Raw genomic sequence first — 25108 nt, forward strand, 5'->3', positions numbered from 1 at the left:
CCCAGGTCTTGCCTATGGTCTGTTTTAAGCATGCCCAGTTGATTATGCATTCAGCTGCATGATGGATCTCCACTCACATTCTTTAAAGGCATCAATGTGGGACTTTCAGCTGAGGTCATTTTGACTGTTGAAAAATAGCTACCACACAAGCCTAGCATAAACATGGATCCATTTAACTTATTATTTGTGTGCAGCCATGCAAAAATATTTAAAGAATCGGCACAATTAAATAAATAGATTGTGCAATACAAGATAAAATTGAGAGTCTAGAATAGGACATCTCTTAAAAATAAATTCACAACTTTGTCAAACAATGTTTCCAGTATGAAACAGAACTAATCACATTGTACCTCCGTGCTTTCTTCCAAAGCCTATGCCTGTCTTGGTGTTCCTATTACAGTGTTAGCTCTCACAGCTACAGCAGATCTGGTAGATGGTTGTGACTCTGAGCGGATAAGAATGCAGATAGTGTTGCAGGATGACCTTGACTATCTGAAGTGGCAGCACTCTGGGCTGGCTGAAATTTCTCAGCAAGAGCACGAGAAAAACATGGCTGTCCTCATCCTGAATGAGAACAGCATATTTGAACTCCATGGACCTCCGGACACATTCTCTGAGACATATCTCAGTGCCTCCTCAGTCCTGGTATTCTGCTGAGAGAACAGTTTGCTGGATTTACTGTGAAGGTCTACATACTATGTAGACAAATGAGGCAGCAGCTGTCTAACCTTACACTGCAGCAAGCAAAGATGCATTGCCCTTGGGCTGAGCTCCGATTGCAGCACGGAGATTTTGGCTGACTTCTACCTGTACTGCAGTAGAAGCTGAGACATCACTTTCGGCCCATAAGTGCTTTCATGGAATTAAGGTGATAAGGACAGACTCCAAGCTCTGCACAAAGCCCTGTGTTATGTTGGAGATGAGCTCTTTCGTATTGCCCAAGACAGCTTTGTGGCAAACCTGCCAGTGCACGAGCAATCCAGTGCCCACTGCCTATCAGCTGTTTCCTTATACACTAAAGTCCTCATTGGAGTTGCCTGCAGCTGACTTGTCTGTACTGGCACATGGGGATTTCCTTCCTTCAGTTGCATTCCACTATCTTGTGTGCAGCTGTCAACTCCATGCTACTCTCTGGAGAACATGCAGTATGAGTATCTGGCTGGTGATTGTCAGGTCAAGTCATGGTGTTTCACCGTCAGCTGTTTCACCATCAGGCTGCAACCTGACTTACCCCAGCTGCAGTTCTTAGGGACCTCACTGCTGCGCCAGTAGTGCAGGCCTGTAATTCTTCACAGAGTTCAGGCAATACAGGTATGTCTGCTCCTTATAGATTCTCTGCTCCTTCCTCCCATTATATGCAACATGCAGCATGGTGGCTCAGTGGTTAGCATTGCTGCCTCACAGCGCCAGGGACCCAGGTTTGATTGCAGCCTCGGGCAACTGTCTGTATGGAGTTTGCACCTTCTCCCTGTGTCTGCGTGGGTTTCCTCCCAGTGCTCTGGTTTCCTCCCACAGTCCAAAGATGTGCAGGTTATGTGGATTGGCCAAGCTAAATTGACCATAGTGTTTAGGGATGTGTAGATGAGGTAAATTAGTCTGGGGTAAAATTGGGTACGGGTCTGAGTGGGTTACTCTTCAGAGGGTCAGTGTGGATTTGTTGGGCCGAAGGGCCTGTTTTCACATTGTAGGGATGCTATGATTCTTGTCCTGAAACTTGTGACTGGGTTACAGTGTGTCTGATTGGGTCTGCCAGAAGTAAACAGCTGGGATTCTTTGGAACCTGCAAGATACAGATGTGAGACTTCCAGCTGTGGTAGTTTTGTGAAGGTGAATTAATGTACATGAGGAAATGTTTGGCATGAACATTTGCTGGAGTGTGTGAATGATGAGGGTGTAAGGATTTGAGCAGTGTGCATGGTTACCGGTGCCATGACTAGGAGATGGTATGTGAAAAAGATGCATTTCCTCACTTGTGCGAGGTCAGCAATTTTTTTTGCATCACAGTAGCCAAGTCCTCTGGGCCAAAATCTTTGATCTTTATGTTTAACACAGTGACTACATGCTCCCATTTCCGTACTGGAGGGAAACCGAACAGGAGGCTGCTGGGCCTCCTGGATCCCTATGGAAACTTAAAGTCTATCCTCTTTCCATTTCTCAGACTATGGCCTTCAACACTGCAAAAGATAGTCTGGGAGTCCTGTGTTAGGCCTACAGCTTCTTCCATGGTCTTTACTCATCCTGAGACCCTCTTGCTGAAATTGTTAATACTTCTACTGCTGCCAGTATGTCCTTTCCCTTTATAAAGTGCAAACAGGCTTTAACACATGCTAAGCTGAAAAATGAGTTGCTGGAAAAGCGCAGCAGGTCAGGCAGCATCCAAGGAGCAGGCGAATCGATGTTTCGGGCATGATGCTGCCTGACCTGTTGCGCTTTTCCAGCAACACATTTTTCAGCTCTTATCCCCAGCATCTGCAGTCCTCACTCTCTCCTAGTTGATTTTAACACATGCTAGTCTTGCATGAAGCTGTCCCCAGGACAAACATGTGGTCACTCATTAACCAGATTAGTACTGATGATCAACCGACAACACAAAATTTGCATTTTGCCTGTGTTGCCTCAGTGCGGTGAGGAATAGTTCCCCATCATATTATAACTGTAACTGACCTTATTCAAGCCCTGCAAACCTAATTCCATAGCATTACCAGTTGCAAAGTCAAGGTTCCTGTATTGCACACCTACAATATACATTAACTTGAATCTCACTGAAGCACTGTAATATTTTACGCATGACCTACTATTGTAAACTAAATTGTAGATTAGATCCACTTCAATTTTTGGGTTTAGGCAACTGAAAACTGGGTGGTGACTGGTCCAATGAATGATTTCCAGATGACACTCTTTTATTGATGGCAGACATGGATTTTGGGCAGATTTCTCCCAGCCTGGTGAAGGTTGGTGGAGAGGCAGGCAGCAGCAAGATAGCCCAGTCACATTTGAATATTGAAATACTTAAGGAACCACTTAGGGATGATTAATCTTTGCAGCTATCCATGGACGTTCCTAGCCCCAGAGACAGGAGCATGGTCAGAGAGATTCCCTCAGTGGGTCTTTTGTGCTGCAGTCCCCTTTCGATCAGTGCCTCAGCAGCATCAACCTCTGCCAGTGAGGCTGGTATCTTCAACAGCTGCGAGCATTCTGATTGGAGCTGCAGTTCAAGGAGGCTGTCCAACGTACTTCATTGGATGACCCCCTCCAGGAACATTGCCATGCCAGTCCTTCTGCTCAGAACCCTCAATTGATCCAAGAGTGCAGTCCCAAAGCCCCCTGGGAAAATCTCTTATCACATCAGATTTGTAAGCATTTGAACCCAAGTTGTCAAGCTGAAAAGAAATGTCTCATTGCCATGTCCATTTGATTTTAAACTATTTGCAAATTTTCCCAAGACATAGTTGCACTTCAGTGCTGCTTAAGTAACAAAAGACTCCAAATTTTCTCCATTCTTGCTGGATACCCACTGAAAGTTTGGTTAATAGTCCCGTAGAATCCACTGGAAATTGAGACACAGTTGTACTTGGTCGCTGTCAATTTCCTTATTAACAACATGAGGGGTGTAAGCTCTGATATCTCCCTGATCTCACTGATGTTAGAGTACTCCTCAATGATTGGATGGCCCATTAACCGGAGTTCCTGCATCCCCAGCTCCATAGGACTCATTGTTAAACTGACAATCACTACCTCGGGCAAAATATAGCATACCTTGACAGTACAGTTAGACTCACTGAGGGGGAAGCAGGAATTGAAGCAACCTGGGCCCAGGTAGTACAGCATTTCTTTTTCCAGATCTGGATTAGTCTTTTGCGTTGGTGACAAAAATGGAGGAAGCCCATAGTACCCATCACTGCCCCAACACAATAGCAAGTAGGTTTTTAAACAGCACTTATGACATTTTGTTCATATGCCTACAACACAGATAAAATGTACTTAGTGACCCCTCACAACCAATACCTACCCTCCTCAACCAGCCCTTGCCGATTATTTTCTGACTGCACTCACTGAATACAGATTTGTCATTAGTTGAGAGAGTTTCATCTCTGTATGTTAGCTTTGTTCGACTCAACAGACAATCAAGGTATTTTTCAAGGTATAATTTCCGTTATATCACACTGTATATTTTTGCTATAAATTCTGTGCCTTACAATTGTGTCCTCCACAACCACCTGATGAAGGAGCGGCGCTCCGAAAGCTAGTGTGCTTCCAATTAACCTGTTGGACTATAACCTGGTGTTGTGTGATTTTTAACTTTGTACACCCCAGTCCAACACCGGCATCTCCAAATCATTCCCTCATACTGTTAGAGTGAGAAGGTCCTGTAAGCTCATCCCTTTAAAAATGTCACCAGCATTCACTGTTTGAACAGTTGTGCCTGTACAGTAGTGAGTTTACAAGTAATTCAGTGGACCTGAAGCCTTCTGATATCTGTTAAAGATGTTAAAGATTCTGTGTGAATGATAATTCTTTTCTTCCCTTAAGATTGAGCATTAACAGGGAAATAAATAAAACTAAAGTTGATCTTGATCTGATTGGAAATAGAACCTAAGCATTGTATTGAAGAGGAAATAAATTTGTTACTTGCATAAATAATGAAATTTGACTTGCACCATTTATCCCTCATAGTTGTGATTAGTATCTGGGTGGTGCATTTTGAGCCATGTGAGGTTTATATACTGTGTTTGCAGTATTGACACTGGTGAATCAATTTCAGCTGATGAATTCAGAGTACTGCATATGAGCACGTTAGCCAATTTTAAAAATCATTGGTTCAATGGTAGACAAATACCATATATACTCCTGAAAAAGTTGGGGTTCTGAGATGAAATTTTTAGCTAAAAAGTATGGGGTTTGACATTTACATGAGCAATAGCTTTGACGTCTGGGCCTCTCCCACCATCTCACCATCGGAATTGCCTAGTTAGAGATCTTTCCTGGCAACCCATCTGCCCTTCAATTTCCAGAAAATGTCGTGCAAATGCAAAGTGAACTGGTGAGGTAGTACTCTTGATACCACCTACAAACACAATGAGCTGAACAACTGCAACCAATGCGATGTTATACTAAGAATCTGTGAATACATGAGTTTGCTCTGCAGAGAGTTTGCCTTCAAAGGCACACTCAGCTGGTAAATATGAAGAGTTTGGATCTTTTAACTAAAAGGTTGGGAGTCAACTCATACACGAGGTCCACAAATATTCAAGTATACAGGATAAATCCAAAGTATATTTTGTTCAACATACCCCAATTTTACAGAAAAAATAATAGCAAGGCCCAAAAAGAATTTTGGTCAAGGTTTTATATTGGCATAGAGTTACTTAAGTTCAGTCTCATTGGTAGAATAATAGAGCTGTTGTCAGGGTTAACCAGAGATTAATTAGATCCCCAGACACTCAAAAAGCCACAACACAGGCTGAGAATATTGCATCCCTGCTCATAGCAAATTTATTGCCTGAATGACTTATGTTTGAGTGATACAATTAGCAGATCTACTTGTGTATGAAACAGACAGTTTTGCAAACACAAATGAATTGATACATCTTGTCCAAATCAGGTTGTAAAAGCATAAATAACTGGTGATATTTGACTTCTTTAAAATTTATCGTTCTTTGTTTGTTATTCCGATATTCACTTTGCAGTGATAATTGAGCAGGTTTCCTCAAACAGCACAAATGGATTACTTTTAGCATGTTGAGCAATAGGAGTGAAAGCCACATCTGCTGTATATATGTGTGTGTGTTTCTTGCCATGCTTGTTTGTTTTACTTATGGATGCGTATTCCAGGAGTAGCATGTGAGATATGTTTGATCCAATTCATGACTTTAGGAAGCTCAGCAGTCTATTGACAATTTTCCAAGCCCTGCAGTTCCCTTGTGTAGGGCTTTGGAACCAGCAGCTCCAAAGAAACCATTCCCTGAAAACGTATCTGATGTCTGATAAAACGAGATCATTCCAGGTGGTTTCCCTCTTTTGCTTTCTCCTTTCAACAGCCATTCCCAAGGCATCAACTCTGTTCATTTGATGTTCACCGCTACATACCAACAAGACAATAAATTCAAGGTCATGCTCACACCATTTCAGCGTAGCATTGCTCACCTTAGATTAACCCCAAGATCTTCACAAAACCAGGGGAATGGGAACAAAATAGATTCACTCTCCAGTTTACAAACATAAAGAAGTATAGATTTCAATATTGTTTTAGGGAAGAAAAACAAATTTTGATAGTCCTCTGAAATTAATCTGCAACCAACGTTCTTTCTAAAGGACTAGACTGCAGCAACATGCTTGAAACTAGCTGACTGTAATAATTCATCCAGATTCTTCAAACCTAGCAACCGCTAGCAATGCAAGAATTAATTGCAGAGTCAGAAAAAAATGAGAAATGTTGTGCTATAAGACATAAATTAGACAACTTTTCATTCATATGTAGAATAGTGACAAGTCCTTCTGGCTACATGTCTCATATTTCATAACACAAAGATACTGCTAATAATTAACTCAATTCAGTTACAAGCATGTAATACTTCACATTTCTCATTTATTGCTATGACTTCAGTCAATGGAGACATTATCATGGGGTTTTAGTACAGCTGCAATATAGCAGTGATATGGTTTATCACATGGTATATGCTCATATTGGTAATTATGACTAAGTGCTTGCATATGGCCATGCTGAATCTGCTTGTTTAAGATAAATGGCAAGACACTGCAGATGCTGGAACTTAGAAAGGAAAAGAAAACAAATGCTAGAAACACTCAATGGAATGAACAGCATCAGTGGCCAAAGTGGACCCTATGGGTAAATGCCCAAATCTAGACTTAACATTTGTTTGTTGTCCGATATGCTGACCCTTTTCTAGTTTGTTTTATTATTGTTCAAACTTCGAATATTTTGCCCAATCGATACAAAATAGTCCTTTCATTTTCAGTCCTGAAAATTTCCACCTTAAAAATGATGACAGTTTAGTTGATGTGCAAAGTCTTTAATCTCACAAATGAAGCTGTCTTTGTACTAATAGAAATAACACTTCACAAAGCTGTGCTTCTAATCAGTAAAGTCAGGATGAGGTTGACAGTGAGGTACTGGGTTACACTATGCATAGTCTCCATCAGTCATATGTGAATTGTTGCTGTGACAAATGGTCTTCCATTAAGTCTGTGTGAGACAGAAAACATCCATCTCCCTGAGGCACCGCACATAATTAAGCACATTATTTTAGTGCTTTTCACACTTCCACTGATCAGCTGCTAGCAAAGGCAATCAAGATATGTTTGTATGTAATCTCTGAAAGAGCTAATATTCTTTACTGACAACTGGTCATTTGTATACTCAACTTCCGACCTTATTCAGGTATGACAGATGTGAAACCCATTCTTTGCCAGATAAACATGTCTTTAATAAAAAAAAGAATTTAGTTCATCACTGACCCATTTATAATGTGACGTTTGTCACTATGGTCTGAGCCTACACTGCGCAGTAATCTTGGAGACTGTTTGTTGGAAAAGCAGTTTGCAGAAACACGAGTCCTTCAAGCCTGTTACTCCATTTTGCGACATGACAGCTGATCCATATCACAGCTCCATTTATTTATATTCTTTGACAGTGTTGCAGAACAAAAATATATTTACCTCTGTCTGCCCCCAGTATCGACAAGCTTTTAAGTACCAGGCGTCAGCCTCTCTCTCGTCACCCTCACAGGGGAACAAGCTAGCTGATAGGCCATTACATGGGTTATATTGATGGACAGTGCAACTTCTGCCCCTTACTGGGAGGAAGGCCCAAACTCTGAAGCTGTTAGCCATTCAGATTTGCTGCCAGCTCCTTCCCTCTATGGAGCCCGAACTCCATAGTGGGCACTGCATTGATTTTTATCTGTGTTAACAGAAAGGCCAAGCAAACTGCAACCAGGATCATTACATACAGCAATATTCTCCAGCCTTTGGGAATCTGACATTACCTTAGGCAGTCCATGGAGTTGGAGTCCAGGGCAGTTATGGTAGTGATCTGGAGTCATTCTAATGGAAGCTTTTACTAATAGTTGCAAGGAATCAATCATTTGAATTTAAGCTGAAAAACATATATAAGATCATTAGGAATTATATATTGGATGCATGCAAACTTCTGTTGTATTCTAGGTAGCTTTTTTAAGTAAATCTCTCTGATTTAAAAGCAATACTATATATCCATTGTCCAGATGACTTTCTGCTATTCTTTCTACAGCGTGGAAACAATCAATGATGGCAACTTTCACAGTCTGGAGCTGGTAGCAGCTGATCAAATGTTAAGCCTCGTGATAGATGGAGGAAATCCTAAAACTATTAACAATTTAGCCAGACAATCCACACTCAACATAGACTCCCCTCTCTACGTTGGAGGTATGGTAGAGTTCCAGAAAATTTCCTACATTTACATGATAAGGAAATTCCTTTCAATGACTCTTGTTTTCTGTAATCCTTAATAGTTCCAGCCAAAGAGCAAAACCTGGCATGAAATGCATCAGCAACATCCTATCAGCTATTAGGATATTTCATACCATTTGCTTAAACTCAGAAATATGTTTAGAATAAAACATCTATTAAAATGTTGTAAATTGGTGATTATAGAGATGTGTTGAATTAATAAAGCAGACTATTTTGCATAATAATTTTCTTGATAATTTTGCTCAAGGCAAATGCTGATGGATTAACAGATTTGCATGTGAGGTAACATTTACTGAAACAATTACACAAAAGTAGCATTGCATTACCTAGGGCACTGATTTAGTGATTACACTTGTCTCTTTTATAGATGTGTTTGCAGCTTAAGTGATGATACTCCCAAGGGTTCTGCTCCAGAACACCTACACAGTGTGCCTTTGAGTGGTGCAATTCAGGCTTCTGTCTGTGATTTTCCAATTTAAAATGCTTTTAGCATAATGGATTCTTACTCATATGTTGACTGGAGACTTAGATATTCAGGGTACTGCTGATGTGGATCTGAGGCAGAAAATATAAAAGAAGCATGGCTTAAAAGAACGGATGATTTTAATTATAAGTATTTAATGATTTAAGGAAATGAACAATGAAAGATATTTTCATATCACTTGGAACATGCTTAATTATTGCTTTGTGATCTCACTAATGACTTAAAATTACATTTAGTGCCCTGAATTATTCCTGTACTTTTGTTCCTTTGTAGGTATGCCGACCAAGACAAACTTTGCAGCTCTGCGCCAAGGACCAGGCCAAAATGGTACCAGTTTTCATGGCTGCATTCGCAATTTATATATTAACAACGAGCTGCAGGACTTTAAGAAAGTTCCAATGCAGATTGGCATTCTGCCAGGCTGTGAACCCTGTCAGAAGAAGATGTGCCAGCATGGTACGTGCCACGCCATTGGCCAGTCCAGCTTCACCTGTGAATGTGAAGGAGGTTGGACAGGAACCCTTTGTGACCAGCAAACAAATGATCCATGTCAGGGCAATAAGTAAGTAATTGTATTGCTTGTTGTTTAGTTATTTTTATTAGCTAAATACTCTTTTCTTTGTACTTTTAAAATTGGAAAGTATTTGAGAAGGGAATACTCTCCCACTTTTGCATTTCAATAGAAACAGTGTTTGCAGGTCAGAAAAAGCCCATCGGAAATCTCCAGACTCAGATCAGCATCTTTTATTGTAGCTGAGTGACTGTTCTAAAACATTTGCTAAAAGGAGAGTGCTATTTTCTTCCATTTATTTTCTCTTTGAAAGACCAATTCATAGAAATTTCAACTTACAAATGCCAACTTGTCATATAGATAACTGAAAAATGCCTTTTGATTCGCACTGACCTAATTTCAGCACTTCCTCACCTTCCTTTCATTGAATTTGATGCTGAATGCACTGGAGATTTTATTGTGTCTATTTATGTATCATTAATGACATTAATTGTAAAGGGTTTCAAAGAATCTTAGTCAAATTTCACGAGTGATTTTACCTCAGGAGACATTATGGGCTGTGCTCACTGACCTACATTGGATGCTGGTCCACCAAGATTTCCATTTAAAATTTTGATTCAGTGTTCAGATTCCTCTGTGGTCTCTCCCCTCCTCATCTCTATAATTTCCTGCAGCCTGACAACCCTCTGAGAGTAGTGCACTCCTCCAATTCTGACCTCTTGTGGATCATCCACCTATTTAATCCCACCATTTACAATTGTACCTTGAGCTGCAAAGGCTTTAAACTCTGTAATTGCCACCCTAAAACTCTCTGTTTCTCAACTTCTTTCTTCTCCTTTAGACCGCATCTTCATAGTACCTCTTTGATCAACATTATTTTTACTTCCATTCAACGTCAATTTTGTTTGAGTATGTCCTTGTGAACCTCTTGGGATGTTCAACTATGATAATGGAAGTTAGTGTGCCTAACAATTCAAAGTTTGTGAGAAGATTTGTATCTCGGGTGCTCGTTGTTGTGGTTGTGTTCGCCGAGCTGGGAATTTGTGTTGCAGACGTTTCGTCCCCTGTCTAGGTGACATCCTCAGTGCTTGGGACCCTCCTGTGAAGCACTTCTGTGATGTTTCCTCCGGCATTTATAGTGGTTTGTCTCTGCCGTTTCCAGTTGTCAGTTCCAGCTATCCGTTGCAGTGGTCGGTATATTGGGTCCAGGTCAATGTGTTTGTTGATAGAATCTGTGGATGAGTGCCATGCCTCTAGGAATTCCCTGGCTGTTCTCTGTTTGGCTTGTCCTATAATAGTAGTGTTGTCTCAGTCGAACCCATGTTGCTTGTCATCTGCATGTGTGGCTACTAAGGATATCTAGTTGTGTCGTTTCATGGCTAGTTGGTGTTCATGGATATGGATCGTTAGCTGTCTTCCTGTTTGTCCTATGTAGTGTTTTGTGCAGTCCTTGCAGGGGATTTTGTATACTACATTGGTTTTGCTCATGCTGGGTATTGGGTCCTTCGTCCTGGTGAGTTGTTGTCTGAGAGTGGCTGTTGGTTTGTGTGATGTTATGAGTCCTAGTGGCCGTAGTAGTCTGGCTGTCAGTTCAGAAATGTTCTTGATGTATGGTAACGTGGCTAGTCCTTTGGGTTGTGGCATGTCCTCATTCTGTTGTCTTTTCCTTAGGCATTTGTTGATGAAATTGCGGGGGTATCCGTTTTTGGCAAATACATTGTATAGGTGTTCCCCTTCCTCTTTTTGCAGTTCAGGTGTGCTGCAGTGTGTTGCGGCCCTTTTGAACAGTATCTTGATGCAACTTCTTTTGTGTGTTTTGGGGTGGTTGCTTTCGTAGTTCAGGATTTGGTCTGTGTGTGTGGCTTTCCTGTATACCTTTGTGATGAATTCTCCGTTCGGTGTTCTCTGTACCATCTAGGAATGGGAGTTGGTTGTCCTTTTCTTCCTCTCTAGTGAATCAGATTCCTGTGAGTGTGGCGTTGATGATCCGGTGTGTGTTTTCTATTTCTGTGTTTTTAATGATGACAAAGGTGTCATCCCTATATCTGACCCAGAGTTTGGGTTGAATTTGCGGTAAGACTGTTTGTTCTAGTCTTTGCATTACTGTTTCTGCTATGAGTCCAGAGGTGGGTGAGGCCATGGGTGTGCCGTTGATTTGTTCATATATTTGGTTGTTGAATGTGAAGTGTGTTGTGAGGCACAGGTCCAGTAGTTTGAGTATGCAGTCTTTGTTGATAGGTTCCCCGTCTTCTTGTCTGTTCTGTATGTCCACCATGAACAAAACCAACATAGTGTACAAAATCCCATGCAAGGACTGCACAAAATACTACATAGGATAAACAGGAAGACAGCTTAGATTCGTATCCATGAACACCAACTAGCCACGAAACGACAGGACCAGATATCCTTAATAGCCACACACGCGGATAACAAGCAACATGCGTTCGACTGGGACAACACTACTATTATAGGACAAGCCAAACAGAGAACAGCCAGGGAATTCCTAGAGGCATGGCATTCATCCACAGATTCTATCAACAAACACATTGACCTGGACCCAATATACCGGCCACTGCAGCGGACAGCTGGAACTGACAACCGGAAACGGCAGAGACAAACCACTATAAATGCCGGAGGAAACATCACAGAAGCACTTCACAGGAGGCTCCCAAGCACTGAGGATGTCACCTAGACAGGGGACGAAATGTCTGCAACACAAGTTCCTAACAATATTTATATGCTATTTTCAGTACATTTCTTAATGTATTCACATTTCAGTGAATCCCTTCTAACCCCTCTAGGTAAATTACCAATTGATTAACATAATATAAGCAAGATTGCATGTGTTCTTGTTAACTGCTAATAATAGTAAATAGAAACATTTAAATTCACATTTTATTAAACTTGTCTACGTGCCATTATTTATCTAGCATTTAAGTTGTTAATCTTGCATATGTTAAACATTTCTAAATGCTTATTGATGGAGCTTCATAGTTAGAGGTAATGTTTAACATACCTTTTGGCAAAGATAATGTAAAAACATTTTTCATTTGGTCCTGGGAGTGGAATGTATTGAGGTTAAGTAGCAGGCGACCACATAGTTCCTTTCTTCTTTTGTTGCAGCATGAAAATATTCTGGACATTTTCTGACAGCTTTAAATTTCAAATTTATATTTTAAGTTTAGATCCGTAAACTGTCCTATTTCTTTGTAATCACCCACCACAATCCTCCCGTCTCTCAGCTTGGACATACTGGGCTTCCAGACTTTGCAGGTGGCAGACTCACTGCATGATCTGCCAGCAAGATGAATGCAGAAGGATGGAATCTCTGCCAGTCTGTGGCCTTGCCATTCCCAGCTGGAGAAAGCTGCTGCCATATGCTTCATTAAGACTCTGAATTTAAGACTGATGATGGCTGATTTTAAATACCATTGGAAACATAGATTTGAACTTGGACCTTTGAAATAGGAATCTAGTGTTGTATCTTTAACATAAATAGAGACCTTTGTAGCACTTCCATATGGTTCTCGAATTAGTTACAAAAAATGTCACAATTTGTATTTCTTATTTATGTGCACAGGTATAAAGATCCTCTGTTGCTTTGAAAGTAGAAACAATAATAATGCTATGTACTGGATTTCCTGGGTAATAATGAACAAGTCGGAGTGTATCATTGTAAAATACAAGAGATTTTAAGGAGATTGGAAAGCCAGGCTAAATAACATCAATTAATCATTATCATAGTTTATGATTGCCATTGTGGAATTCCCTGCAAAGGTGAAATCTAATATTCAAACCTATAGTGAGTTACTCTAAAGTCAATCATATTCTCAGAATTCAGCAATGGTACTGACTATATTTACAAATGATCTGGAAATGTACAATAAATATAGCTTTTCACAAATTTTGTTATGAGGATAATTTGCTCTAGATTCACAGAAACATTTCCCAGCAGCCTGATCATCAAGTATAGCAGATGCTAATTGTTCCTTTGAGGCATGTTGGAAACATAATCAAGTAACCCAAACAAATGATTTATGCGATTAGTATACTCTAACAGGAAGAATTTGAATCACTTTAAACGTTAAGTTTGGAATTGTCATGCCTTGGTTTCAATCTAGTTGCATGATGTGCCAGTAATACTGATAGAAATTCAACAACATTTTAATTTTGAATTGAAATCATATACAGTAACATTATACATGCTGAATGTACAATCTTTACATGTTCCCTTAAAGCCATATTAAGCATGTTTTGTTGCATTACCCAATCTTGAAGTATCTTTTTATTTTAGGAAGCCGTTTGGTCCTTCAAGAGTGCTCCACCATTCATTATGATCATGGCTGATCATCCAACTCAATAGCCTGTTCTCACTTTTCCCCCTTTGATCCTTTAACCCTAAGTACCATGTCAGCTCCGTGAAATCACACAATATTTGGCCTCAACAGCTTTCTGTGGTATTGAGTTCTACAGACTCACTACTCTTTGGGAGGAACCTTTTCTCTTTGTCTCAGTCCCAAATGGTTTACCCCAAATCTTTGTGACCCCTGGTTTTGGACTCCCTTGTCATTGGGAACATTCTTCTTGCATCTACCATTATTCTTCTAAACTCCAGCAAATAATCCAAACTGATTCAACCTGTCTTCACACATCAGTTTTGCCATCCCAGGAATCGGATGGGAAAACTTCACTATACTCCCTCTATAGCAGGAATATCCTTCCAAAACTGCACACAATGCTCTAATTGTGATCTCAATAAGACCCTGTATAATTGCAAAATATTTCTGTACTCAAGTCCTCTCACTCTGAAGATCAACATACGTTTTGCCTTCTTGACTCCCCGCTGCACCTGCAAGCTTCCTTTCAGAGACTGGTGTACAATTGCACATTCCAATATGAATAACCTCTCATTTAATCACGTTATACTGTATCTGACATGCAATTGTTCACTCACTCAGTTTGTTTAAATCACACTGAATCATCTCTGCATCCTCATCACAGCTCGCTCTCCCACCCAGCATTGTGTCATCTGCAAATTTGGAGCTGTTACATGTAGTTGCCTAATCTAGATCATTAACATTTATTGTGAATAGCTGGGATCCTAGCACTGATCCCTGTGGTAGCCCACTAGTCACTGCTTGTCATTCAGAAAGGACTCGTTGCTTCCTTTTGTGTGTTTCCTCTCTGCCAATCAGTTTTCTATACATTTAAATATACCACCCCAATCCCACATTTTGTAATATTTTACATTAAGTTACATTAAAAAGAGAGGCAATGGCCTAGTGGTATTATCACTGGACTGTTAATTCAAAGATCCAAGTAATGTTCCAGAGACCTGGGTTCATATCCCTCTGTGGCATTGAATTGAATTCAATGAAATATATAGAATTCAGAGTCTAAATAATGACCATGAATCCATGGTTGCTTGTTGGGAAAACCCATCTGGTTCACTAATGTCCTTCAAGGAAGGAAACTGCCACTTTTAGCTGGTCTGGACTACAAGAGACTCATTTGTAAATTTGTCCCTCACTGCATTGGAATTTTCTCTTTTAGATTTAGGGCCCTACACATAGAATCTGTGACATGACTCTCCATTCTAGCAAGAATTCCAGCATATTATGTTCGTTTATCCTCAAGGGGCTTCACACAACTAGATTGCCAATTATTCATTTCTCATTACACAATACACAAACTAGGATGACCTGTTCTCCAGTTGGTTCCTCAACATATTGGTCCAGAAAACCATCCCATATGCACTCCAGGGATTCTTCTGCCACAGTATTGTTACAAATTAGATTTGAGTCAAGAGTGTAGTGCTGGAAAAGCACCAAGGAGCAGGAAAGTTGACATTTTGGCATCAGGAATGAGGCCGGGAGCGTCAGGCGTGGAGAGAAAAATGGGAGGGGGGTGGAGCTGGGGGGGAGTTAGCTGAGAGTGCAATACGTGGATGGAGGTCTGGGTAAAGGTGATAGGTCAGAGGGGAGTGTGGAGTAGATAGGTGGGAAGGAAGATGGACAGGTGGGATGGGACATGAGGATAGTGCTGAGCTGGATGGTTGGAACTGGGGTAAGGTGGGGGGAGGGGAAATGAGGAAACTGGTCCCAAGACAGAAGATGAGGCGTTCTTCCTCCAGGCGTCAGATGGTAAGGGAGTGGCAATGGAGGAGGCCCAGGACTTGCATGTCATCAGCAGAGTTGAAGTGTTCAGCCACAAGGCGGTGTGGTTGATTGTCCCAGAGATGTTGTGATTAAATTTGCCCAATCTAGATGCAGAATAAGATTACCTATAATCAGCAAAGTTCCTTTATTGCATGCATCTTTAATTTCCCAGTTAATGCTATTTCCAACATCACTCCTATAATTTGTGGCTCTATACACAGCCACCACTTATATTTTTTGCACCTTGATAACTCTCAGCTCTTCAACCAGCAATGCAACTCCACAGGCTTTTAGTTTTTGTCTGTCTGTCCTAAATTCTAGATAGTCTTGGATATTAAGTTCTCAACCCTGATCACCCTGCAGTTATGTCTCCTCAATCTCAAATTATTACCTGTTTTCATCTATTTGCACAATCAATCCATTGTCTTTTTTAACATTACTTGTCCTGTTTCCATTATTTTTCACTGTAAGCCTGTTTGATGCTGTCCCTTCATTTCTCTGCCTATCGCTTCTTTAATTCCTCTTTCTCTTTTTTTTGTTTTTGTCCTTGATTTCCTTTTGTAAGATTTCTTACATAGCTTTACACTCCCCTGCTTTTTTAGTTTCAGCCTCCCCAACCACTCTCTCAAACACCGGCCCAGATATAACCCATCCACTTTGTTTTGGTCCCACCTCCTCTCAGAACCACTCTTAATGCTTCAGAAATCTGAAATCCACCATCTCTCCAGCCTTTTGATATATCCTGCTGTATCTACTCTGACTAGTATATGGCACTGGTAGTAATCCTGGAATCACTACCTTTGAAGTCCTACTTTTCAGCTTACTTCCTAGTTCTTATATATTCTGCTTTTAGGACATCATCCCTTTCCTTTACCAAAGTTGTTTGTACTGATGTCTACCACAGCCATTTGTTCCAGTGTCCTGTGGCCGATTTGATACATTATTGACCCTAGCATCAGGGAGGCAAGATACCATCATGAGTCTTGTGTGCAGCCACAGAAACACCTGTATATTCCTCTTACAATTGAATATCCTTTAACTATTGCATTCCCACATTTTTACTCTTTCCCTGTACAGTAAAGCCAACCATGTTTCAACAAATTAAGTTGTTGATGGTTTCCCCTGAGAGACCATTCCCCTTAGCAGTGTCCAAAGTGGTAGATCTGTTTTGCAGGGGAATAGCCATTGGAGACTTTTAACTTCCTCCTGGTCCTCTTGTTTTTTTTTCTGATGGCTACCCATTCCCTTCAGGCCTGTGAAGTCTCAGCCTGCAGAGTGACCACCTTTCTGTGTGTGTTAGCCATTATGCAGGTGCTCCACAGTGTTGCCAGCTGCCTCTCGAGATCCAAACCTTGGGTTTCCAAAAGTTGCAGCTGAAGGCACTTCTTGCACAAAGGCTGACCCTGGGTGCTAGAAATGGAGCCACCTTTCCACAAATAGCAGGAAGAGCATTTCACAGCTTTGACCTCTCACGCCATAACTTAGCCTTTAAACTAAACCTTTTGGAAGATGTTTAATATCAAGTAGTATCAATTATTCAAGGCCCTTTATTCCCTTTCCGCATCAAATTCCCACTATGCTCAATTTCCCAGAAACACATATCTAGCTGTGTCTCACTCAGAATGTGTTGTCCTCAGCTACTTGTGCAAACGTATTTATCAAAAAATTATGATGCATAGGTATTTTTCATCCTTTAATGGCCATCTGTATGAAATAAGCAAATTATACTTCAGAGAAAAATATTTTAACTAAATCATTTTAGTTTCAACATGATACCAGCCATATAAACAGTGCAATTGTGATATTCAAAGTTTGGAGGTTTTGATCTGGAATGGAGATAAATTTGTTTGAATAATACGGTTGATTTTGGCTAGAAAGATTTGAGTGAGTGCTATTAATTGAACACTCATTGTTTGAATGCAGCGGTGTTAACAATGACATTTCTCCATTAAAAATAATTATTATACTTTCATAACAATTGTTGTTAATGAATAGAGAACTTAAGTGTAATTTTACAGCATCCAGGACTTAATGAGAATTTTTAAAATATTTCATTGAGAAGAGTGTCCTTACTGCTAAAGTTATACCCACCAATGTGGGTGGTCTGTGATCAAATGTGGCTTTTGCTGTTGTTCTGTCAGTCGCTACCAACAGGTATACAGAAGACAGCTTCTGATTTATGTGGAAAAGTATCTCACCTGGAGGTTTAATTTCCTATGACATGTTCCTTCTTTATTTTGTAAAATTGCTCTTGCATATTTCAATTAGAATAATGGGCAGTGATAAAATAGCCTAGGAGGCATTAGGTTTTGCATTTTTCAAGGAAATTAAAGCCCCAGGAGCTTCATCAACTGGCCTGACCAGCACTGAGAACTTGGTATTGCAGGATTGTGGTCAGGATTCATGCGATACAACTGTGACCCAGTATATTGACTCCACTCTAGACTATTTCACACAGGTGAACAGATGAAAAGGAATGGAACTGAAAAGAAAAACTCTGACCTGAATTTGTTGATTCCTAATGACGGTCTTCAGTTCAAGTCTTACAACTGTCAGTTACTCAAATTTATCTGCTTAAGTTATATCATTTTGTAATCTGCCCAGAATGGACTATTTTATGGAAGTGAGGTTTTCTATCAGGCCAACTGATATTGCTTATCCATTCGCTGAGTAGCAGAAAGTTGCAATCTGAAAAATGGCCAGAAGAGAGAAAATTTAACAGTAACTGTAAGATAAAAGCACTGATTTCATTTGTTAATTATTTAATGGCATTTCAATTTTTTTTTCAGGTGTGTACATGGTATTTGTGTGCCCATCAATGCCTTCTCGTACAGCTGTAAATGTCAGATGGGTTTCAAAGGTGTACTGTGTGATGAAGAAGAGGAGCTTTTTAATCCCTGTCAGAACATCAGGTGTAAACATGGCAAATGTAGGCTTTCAGCTGTTAGCAGACCTTATTGTGAATGTAATAGTGGATACACTGGAGAGAACTGTGACAAAGGTATGGGCAGCTCATTTTAAGTAAGGTTCTGAAAATAGGTTTGACAATTTTTATCCATCATAGTGTACTTTCCGAAATGTAGTGAGTTTAATCCAAAATTAATTTTGGAATGCACCATTAGCTTGCTTTATGTGTGTTGCTAACATTGTGAATGGAACTATTGCAGGAATTAATCACTTTTTTTGCTTTTGTACTTTTTGTGTCTTATTTCTTTCCTCGAGAAAAATGCCTACATTGTATGTTATGCAAAATAAAGCAATTTGCGGAACATCAATACAGAATTATATACTTCTTCAAAAATGATGACAGGCCTGTGACATAAATGTTTCTCATCATTCACTGTATCCCACACCCCACAAGTTGAAGTCTGTTGGTTCTTTCAGAAGTAGCTGTTCTTTTCTGTGTGGGAAAGAATGTCTATGAAGTATGTTTTCTTCCTTCCTTTTAGAATAAACACAGATCTCTCTGTATACCTCTAAATGAATTGTGCTGAATGCTGACAATGGCATGATTGTATCCTAGATTGCACTTTCAACTACTAATGCTTGTATTTCCATATGCCTCAGTTTAATTCATTTTCGTATAATAAGCTTTCATTAAATGAATTCAAAATCCTTCAATTAAGTAGGTTTAATTTATCAGCTTTGACCTCACTGCTGTTTATCTCACTTTAACATTTCTATATCTTCCTGGAATGAGCAGCAAAATCCAATGATTCTGCACTTAACCCTAGTACAAACTCTACCTCTGAGCTCTCAGCTTCAACTGACCAATCACAGCACCTCTTGCAGGTGAGACAAACGGGAAAAGGGTGAATAATTTCTTTTTCTCTTTTCCTGCTAGTTATCCTTATCTAAAAAAACTTTCATCTTTCTTATTCACTTGTTTAAATCCAATAAAATTCTCTTCTCCATAATCCTGACTCAAACTTTTCCCAGTTCTTTTAGCTTGTGCAGTGTGATTTTCTTACTGTTGTTTTGAGTGTTAAAGCATGCAGTCAGTAATAGTTTATTCCCATGTCTTGCTGGTTCATGTTTCTGCACTAGATGACTGAAGACACAGTCAATACATAAATAAGCGTGCAGCTTGGTACAAAAATCAATTTTTTTGTACCCATAAAAATTTATGGAAAAATTGAAGTGCGAAGGGAGCTTGTGCTCATCATTCTTGACATAAATATGAAACTGCAGATTTTTTTGTCATAAAGCACTATGTTTTCAGTCTCTAGTTATAATGGTATTTACTACTGTATTAGTCCATCTAAAATATATTTGATAGAAGTGCAATCCTAAGTCCCAAAATACAAATATAGATATTAAAAGAGCATTCTGCAAGAGGCAACAGTATGACCTGGTTTCATTCCACAAATGATGAAGAGATTAAATCTCAAAGTTATGAAGCTTTTCCTCACAAGTGGGAGAAACTAGGTATAAATTCAGTCTCGGTGACTAACATATTTCTACTAGTGTAAAGATGCCTTTGTTTACAAGTTTATTGTCTTTTTAAAGAATTATTTAAAGTATGTGCAAATTAGTGCTCCCGAATGTATAACTGGCCACAAATAGAAAGCATCCTGAACCTACTGAAATCCTGAACTTTCTGGGAATGTCAGATTTCAAAATTTACTTTTACTTCTAATTAGTCACGGAGTTTGCATGAGTAATTAGTTCTTTTTGTCATGGCTTGGGAGCATCATCCAATTCTTGAAAAGATTATGATGATTTGCTCTCTTGAACCACACCAACAATCACACAAAGCTGCTTTTGTGAACCGATGGAGAGAATTCACCAAATTACCATTGACTCAAACTTTGTTTGACCTCCTTGATACTGTACTTAGTGAAATGCTACCTGATGTCAAGAGTTGTCATCATCATCACATCTTTAGAGCTTGGCATTTTTGTCCATGTTTGGACTAAAGTTATGAGTTAAATGGGCCTAGTGAAACTCAAATTGAGCATTACTGATCAGTATTGCAATATTAGTGCCAGTTGATTATGCTTTTGATGATGCCTTCCAATACTTTGCTGATGGTCAAGAGACCAATGGGACAGTATTGGTCAAATTGGACTTGTCCTGTTTTTTTGTGGACATACCATTATCTGGGCAATTTTCCACCTTGTCGGGGATAGATAGCAGTTTTGTAGCTGCACTGGAACAACTTTAGTCAATGCCTCTGCTGGCTCTGGAGCACAGAATTTCAGCAGCACAGCCACATTGTTGTGAGGGCCCGATGCTATTGAGCCTTTTACTTGATATCAGGTCAAGTGAATTGAATTGTCCGAAGGTCTGACATCTGTGATAGTGGGGACCTCAGGAGGAAGCCAAGACTTGATCATCCACTGCACACTTCTTGTAGAAGATGGTTGCAAATGCCTTGTCTTTTATACTGTTTAGTCTGGGTTAGCACTTTAATAAGAATGGAATCATTTGAGAAGCCTCCTCCTTCAGTTAGTTGTTTACGTGTCTAACATAATTCCTGACAATATGTGGCAGGATCACAGAATATTAATCTGGTCCTTGTGTTGTGAGATCTCTTAGCTATATCTGCAGTATGTTGCTTCTTCTGTTTAACATGGTTGTGATCCTGTCTTGCATTTTTACCATGCTAACACCAAGTCTGGTGCTGCTCCCAATGAACTCTCCTACACTGTTTGTACCAGGGTTAATCCCTTGGCTTGATAATCATGTTTTAGTAAAGGATTTGTCAGACCATAAGATTGCAAATTGTGATTTAGTACAACTCTCTGTGGCTGATAACCTACAACATGCCATAGAGACCGAATTTGGCTTGGTTAAATCAATTCTGAATCTAATCCATTTGGCACAGTGATAGAGCTCACACAACAGGATGGACAGTATCCTCAGTGTGAAGAGGAGACTCCATCTTCATATAGGCTGTATACTGCTCAGTCCTACCGATACTGTCATAGGAAGATATGTCTTTTGCCAGATAACACTGGTAAAGTAGATTTCTTCACCTTTCTGGTTCCCTCTTCACCGAGACTGGCACAGTAGATAAGGAACAAAAACAGAAATTGCCGGAAAATCTCAATAGATCAGGCAGCATCTGTGAACAGAAATTAGAGTTAACATTGTGGGTTGAGTCACCCCTCCTCAGGGTTAACTTTGATTTCTTTCTGCGGATGCTGCCAGACCTGCTGAGCTTTTCCAGCAATTTTTTGTTTTCGTTTCTGATTTACAGCATCTGCAGCTCTTTTAGTTTTTACACTATGTAAGGAGACCAGGTTTCTTTCCCTAAAGGACATTAGTGGACCTGATGGATTCTTACAACGATCTTGTAGCTTCATGGTCACTAGTTTTTAATTCCGGATGCACCAACCCAAAAAGCTAAGCATCCGATGAGGAAGGTGTCATTGCTAGAAACAAACCAGAAGTAATGCTTCTTCTTTTTCTCACTTACAGAAATTTCCTGTAGAGGGGAACGAATCCGAGATTACTACCAGAAGCAGCAAGGTTATGCCGCTTGCCAAACAACCAAAAAGGTCTCGCGGTTAGAGTGCAGAGGTGGATGTGACAATGGGCAGTGCTGTGGTCCTCTGAGAAGCAAGCGACGGAAATACAGTTTTGAATGCACTGACGGCTCTTCATTTGTGGAGGAGGTGGAAAAAGTCGTGAAATGCGGCTGCTCGCAATGTTCTTTGTAAAAGCTTCAAACGCTTGCCCTTTTTCAAAACAATGTGCACCTGGTGACTGTGTGGGACGTATTTTTGCTTCCATGGTGGAGATATTTGAATTATATTGTAAAATACAGAACAGACTTATTTTTATTATCAGAAAATGACTATTTTCTTCATTTTCAAAAATGTTTCAAGTCTTTTTGACTGCAAGTTGTTGCAACACACATAAAATGTTTGTCAGAAGCCAAACCATTTTGGACTGGATTTTGACTTTTCCTGACTTGGCTAAAGGAAGTTTTCAATATTTTGACATCCAGTGGACAGTAGAAGTGAAGTCCAAAGGAGGAATGTGCCACCGTGAGTGATGTCTATTTGAAGAAGATGACAAGCTGCAAGTCACATCAGTTCATCTTCAACACAGAGACACAGATGTAACTGTGCTGTAAGGTCATGAGTCAAGAATGTGTATCGATGAAGAAGCCCAGAACTTCTGCTGCCATTTCACATCTTGAATATGTGGACAGTTATTTTTTTCTCCCCAGTATAATGTGTACATTAGCATATTCGAGCTTACAAAGTGTTTTAGCAAGCCTTGTTTCCAGTATTAATTCTTTGTAATATAATTATAAATGGGGACTATACAACCAATAGAGAATTGATGTATGGATTACTTAGTTGGATAAAGTTTTGTGGTTTTCTTTTGAAATGAGTTTACGCAGTATTCAAGATATCATTACGAAGTATTTATTGTATCAAAAAACTTGTACCTAACTTTGCTAGATCTTCTCTTTCACTCCATTTTTGAATCTTTAATATATATTAATTTATATTTCGTCCTCATATTTTTGTATGTTAAAAACATTAAAAAAAGATTGCAGTTTTTTATTTTTATTTTTTGGGGGGAGATAGACTAACTAACAATCTAGCATGTCCTCTCGGGGTGAATTGTCTTGTTATCTTTTTGATCAGCTGTGTCTCCCGTAATCCTGACCAATGACATTGCTTTGGTTTACAAAGCCTGGGAAATAACCTCAGCCTAACAGTGTCAGATGTAACAAGCCAGTGTATATTTTGTGAATTCTGCTGAATTTGAACCTACCTTGACAAACTAGAGTTCTTTTTGTTATAGAAGTGATTTTTTTTTCAACCTCCACCTCCCCTTTATCCCTCCACCCTGAAATTTAGTAAAGGTAAATTAAAACACATGCTGTTTTCTGGCAGATGAACAAGTTTTTACATATCAGGATATTGTTTGGAGTTCCTCAATTTCCTAACTGACTGTAAATTCAGAATTGTCTCCTTTTCTTGACTATTGAAATTACATGTCAGCCCTTTGTTCTCCTACAGTAACTTGTTGCTGCTAAACCACAGATTTAGAGTTGATAAATTTAAGTAGCTGGGCTGTGCTCTTTACAAATTAAAGAATGGGAATGCCTGTGTAAATACAATTCGGTTTCCTTTGTTTTTTTTCTGAAACTGGTTACTGTACATGTTGACTGATATCAGTGATGCTACTGATGTTTGTAAATTAAATCAAATATTAACTTCAGTCAGATGTACTCTTGCATTTATTGATTGGTTGTGTAAAAAGTAAAGATGAAACCCACTTTTTGCCTCATTCCATCCTTGCTTTTAACAACTCAAAGGGAAAAGTATAAATGCACTAATTTCTGAGCCTCTAATCGCTGTTTTAGATTGGGCAAGGTTTAATTATTCTGAATGGTTGCCTGAAACTGGAGTCCTCATTCAATTATTTAAAGGTACTACACCACTCTTCAGCCCTGTAATAATTTGAACTGTTGTCACAACGAATAAAGCCCGCCCAGGAACTCTTGGCACCAACAATAGCATTATAAGGTGTGCCAGTGTTATTTAGAGAGATCTTTGTTCAAGTCAGATAAGCTTCTAGCTAGATTTTCTAGGCTGCCCCTGGAATTATAGGCCTCATATTTAATTGTTGGCTCCTGGAGCTCTGTGGATGTGGGCTTGGGGAGTGATATTTTGGGAAGCACAAGTCTAACTCAGTAATCTGTGTGCTGTGTGGTCTACTGGTCAGAATGTGGGAGTAGGCAGATTGCAGAAGTCCACAGCGTAGACAGGAGAGGGTGAAAGAGAGGAGGGCACGGGAGGCATATGTCACATCAGTCTTTCACAGTTGGACATTCTAACTCTATTTGAGAAAAACATTGATCCTAGCACCTCTGCTTCACTAGAGAGGCTTTGACATAGATAAGCCACCTTTTGCAGCACTAACATGAAAGTGTAGCATTCTTGGTAGTGGGTATAAAGGTTACTGCAGCTCTCAACGACCACACCACAGAGTCATTCCAGTCTACAGCAAGTGGTATCATCTATTTTCAATTGAATGTTGTATCATATGCCCTCCTCATTAAATGGCACAAATTTATCAGGTTCTCCATGGCAGCAGCAAAACAAGGAAGAAGCTTTGAACCTTGCCCTAATTGAAGGCTGTCGACAAATTCACCACATGATTGGTTGTGTCCATGTAGCTTTTGCATGCTCCATCCAAAGAACACATCTTTTTCACAACTAGTATACAAGTACTGACAGTGCTTCAGGCAAAACTGTGCTCCATTTCCTTGCAAACGTCATGCTGCTCCAATCCTTATCCGTTGTATTGTGTGTCCTCTCTTCTACCCAGATTATCAGATGTCAGGCTGTCTGTTTGAGGGTGAGAGAAATCCTGAATGCATGGATCATGACACTTCTCAGGATCCTGAATACAGAGACTGATAAGTGATACACTTAGTTGCACCTCTTCCAGAGTTCTAATCAAACAGACAGTTGGCAAACTGAAACAAAGGATTCATTTCCTGGATAGGTC

General features: G+C 39.7%; 1 protein-coding gene across 7 annotated transcripts in view; it reads left to right on the top strand.

The window, feature by feature from the left end:
- Positions 1–23812, top strand: part of slit2 (slit homolog 2 (Drosophila)) — a 461089-nt gene extending 437277 nt beyond the window's left edge. For 6 of the 7 annotated variants that reach the window (XM_072561956.1, XM_072561971.1, XM_072561962.1 and 3 more), the window contains 4 exons: positions 8270–8424; positions 9227–9515; positions 18412–18623; positions 22049–23812. In XM_072561956.1, coding sequence (XP_072418057.1) covers positions 8270–8424; positions 9227–9515; positions 18412–18623; positions 22049–22290 — 898 coding nt within the window. In that variant the 3' untranslated portion in view covers positions 22291–23812. Of the gene's footprint in view, positions 1–8269; positions 8425–9226; positions 9516–18411; positions 18624–19325; positions 19415–22048 lie in introns of all 7 variants that reach the window. The other variant, XM_072562078.1, reaches the window with a different exon arrangement.
- Positions 23813–25108: the final 1296 nt, after the last annotated feature.

Source organism: Chiloscyllium punctatum, chromosome 1, assembly GCF_047496795.1.
Source record: "Chiloscyllium punctatum isolate Juve2018m chromosome 1, sChiPun1.3, whole genome shotgun sequence".
NCBI classification, from domain to species: Eukaryota; Metazoa; Chordata; class Chondrichthyes; order Orectolobiformes; family Hemiscylliidae; genus Chiloscyllium; species Chiloscyllium punctatum.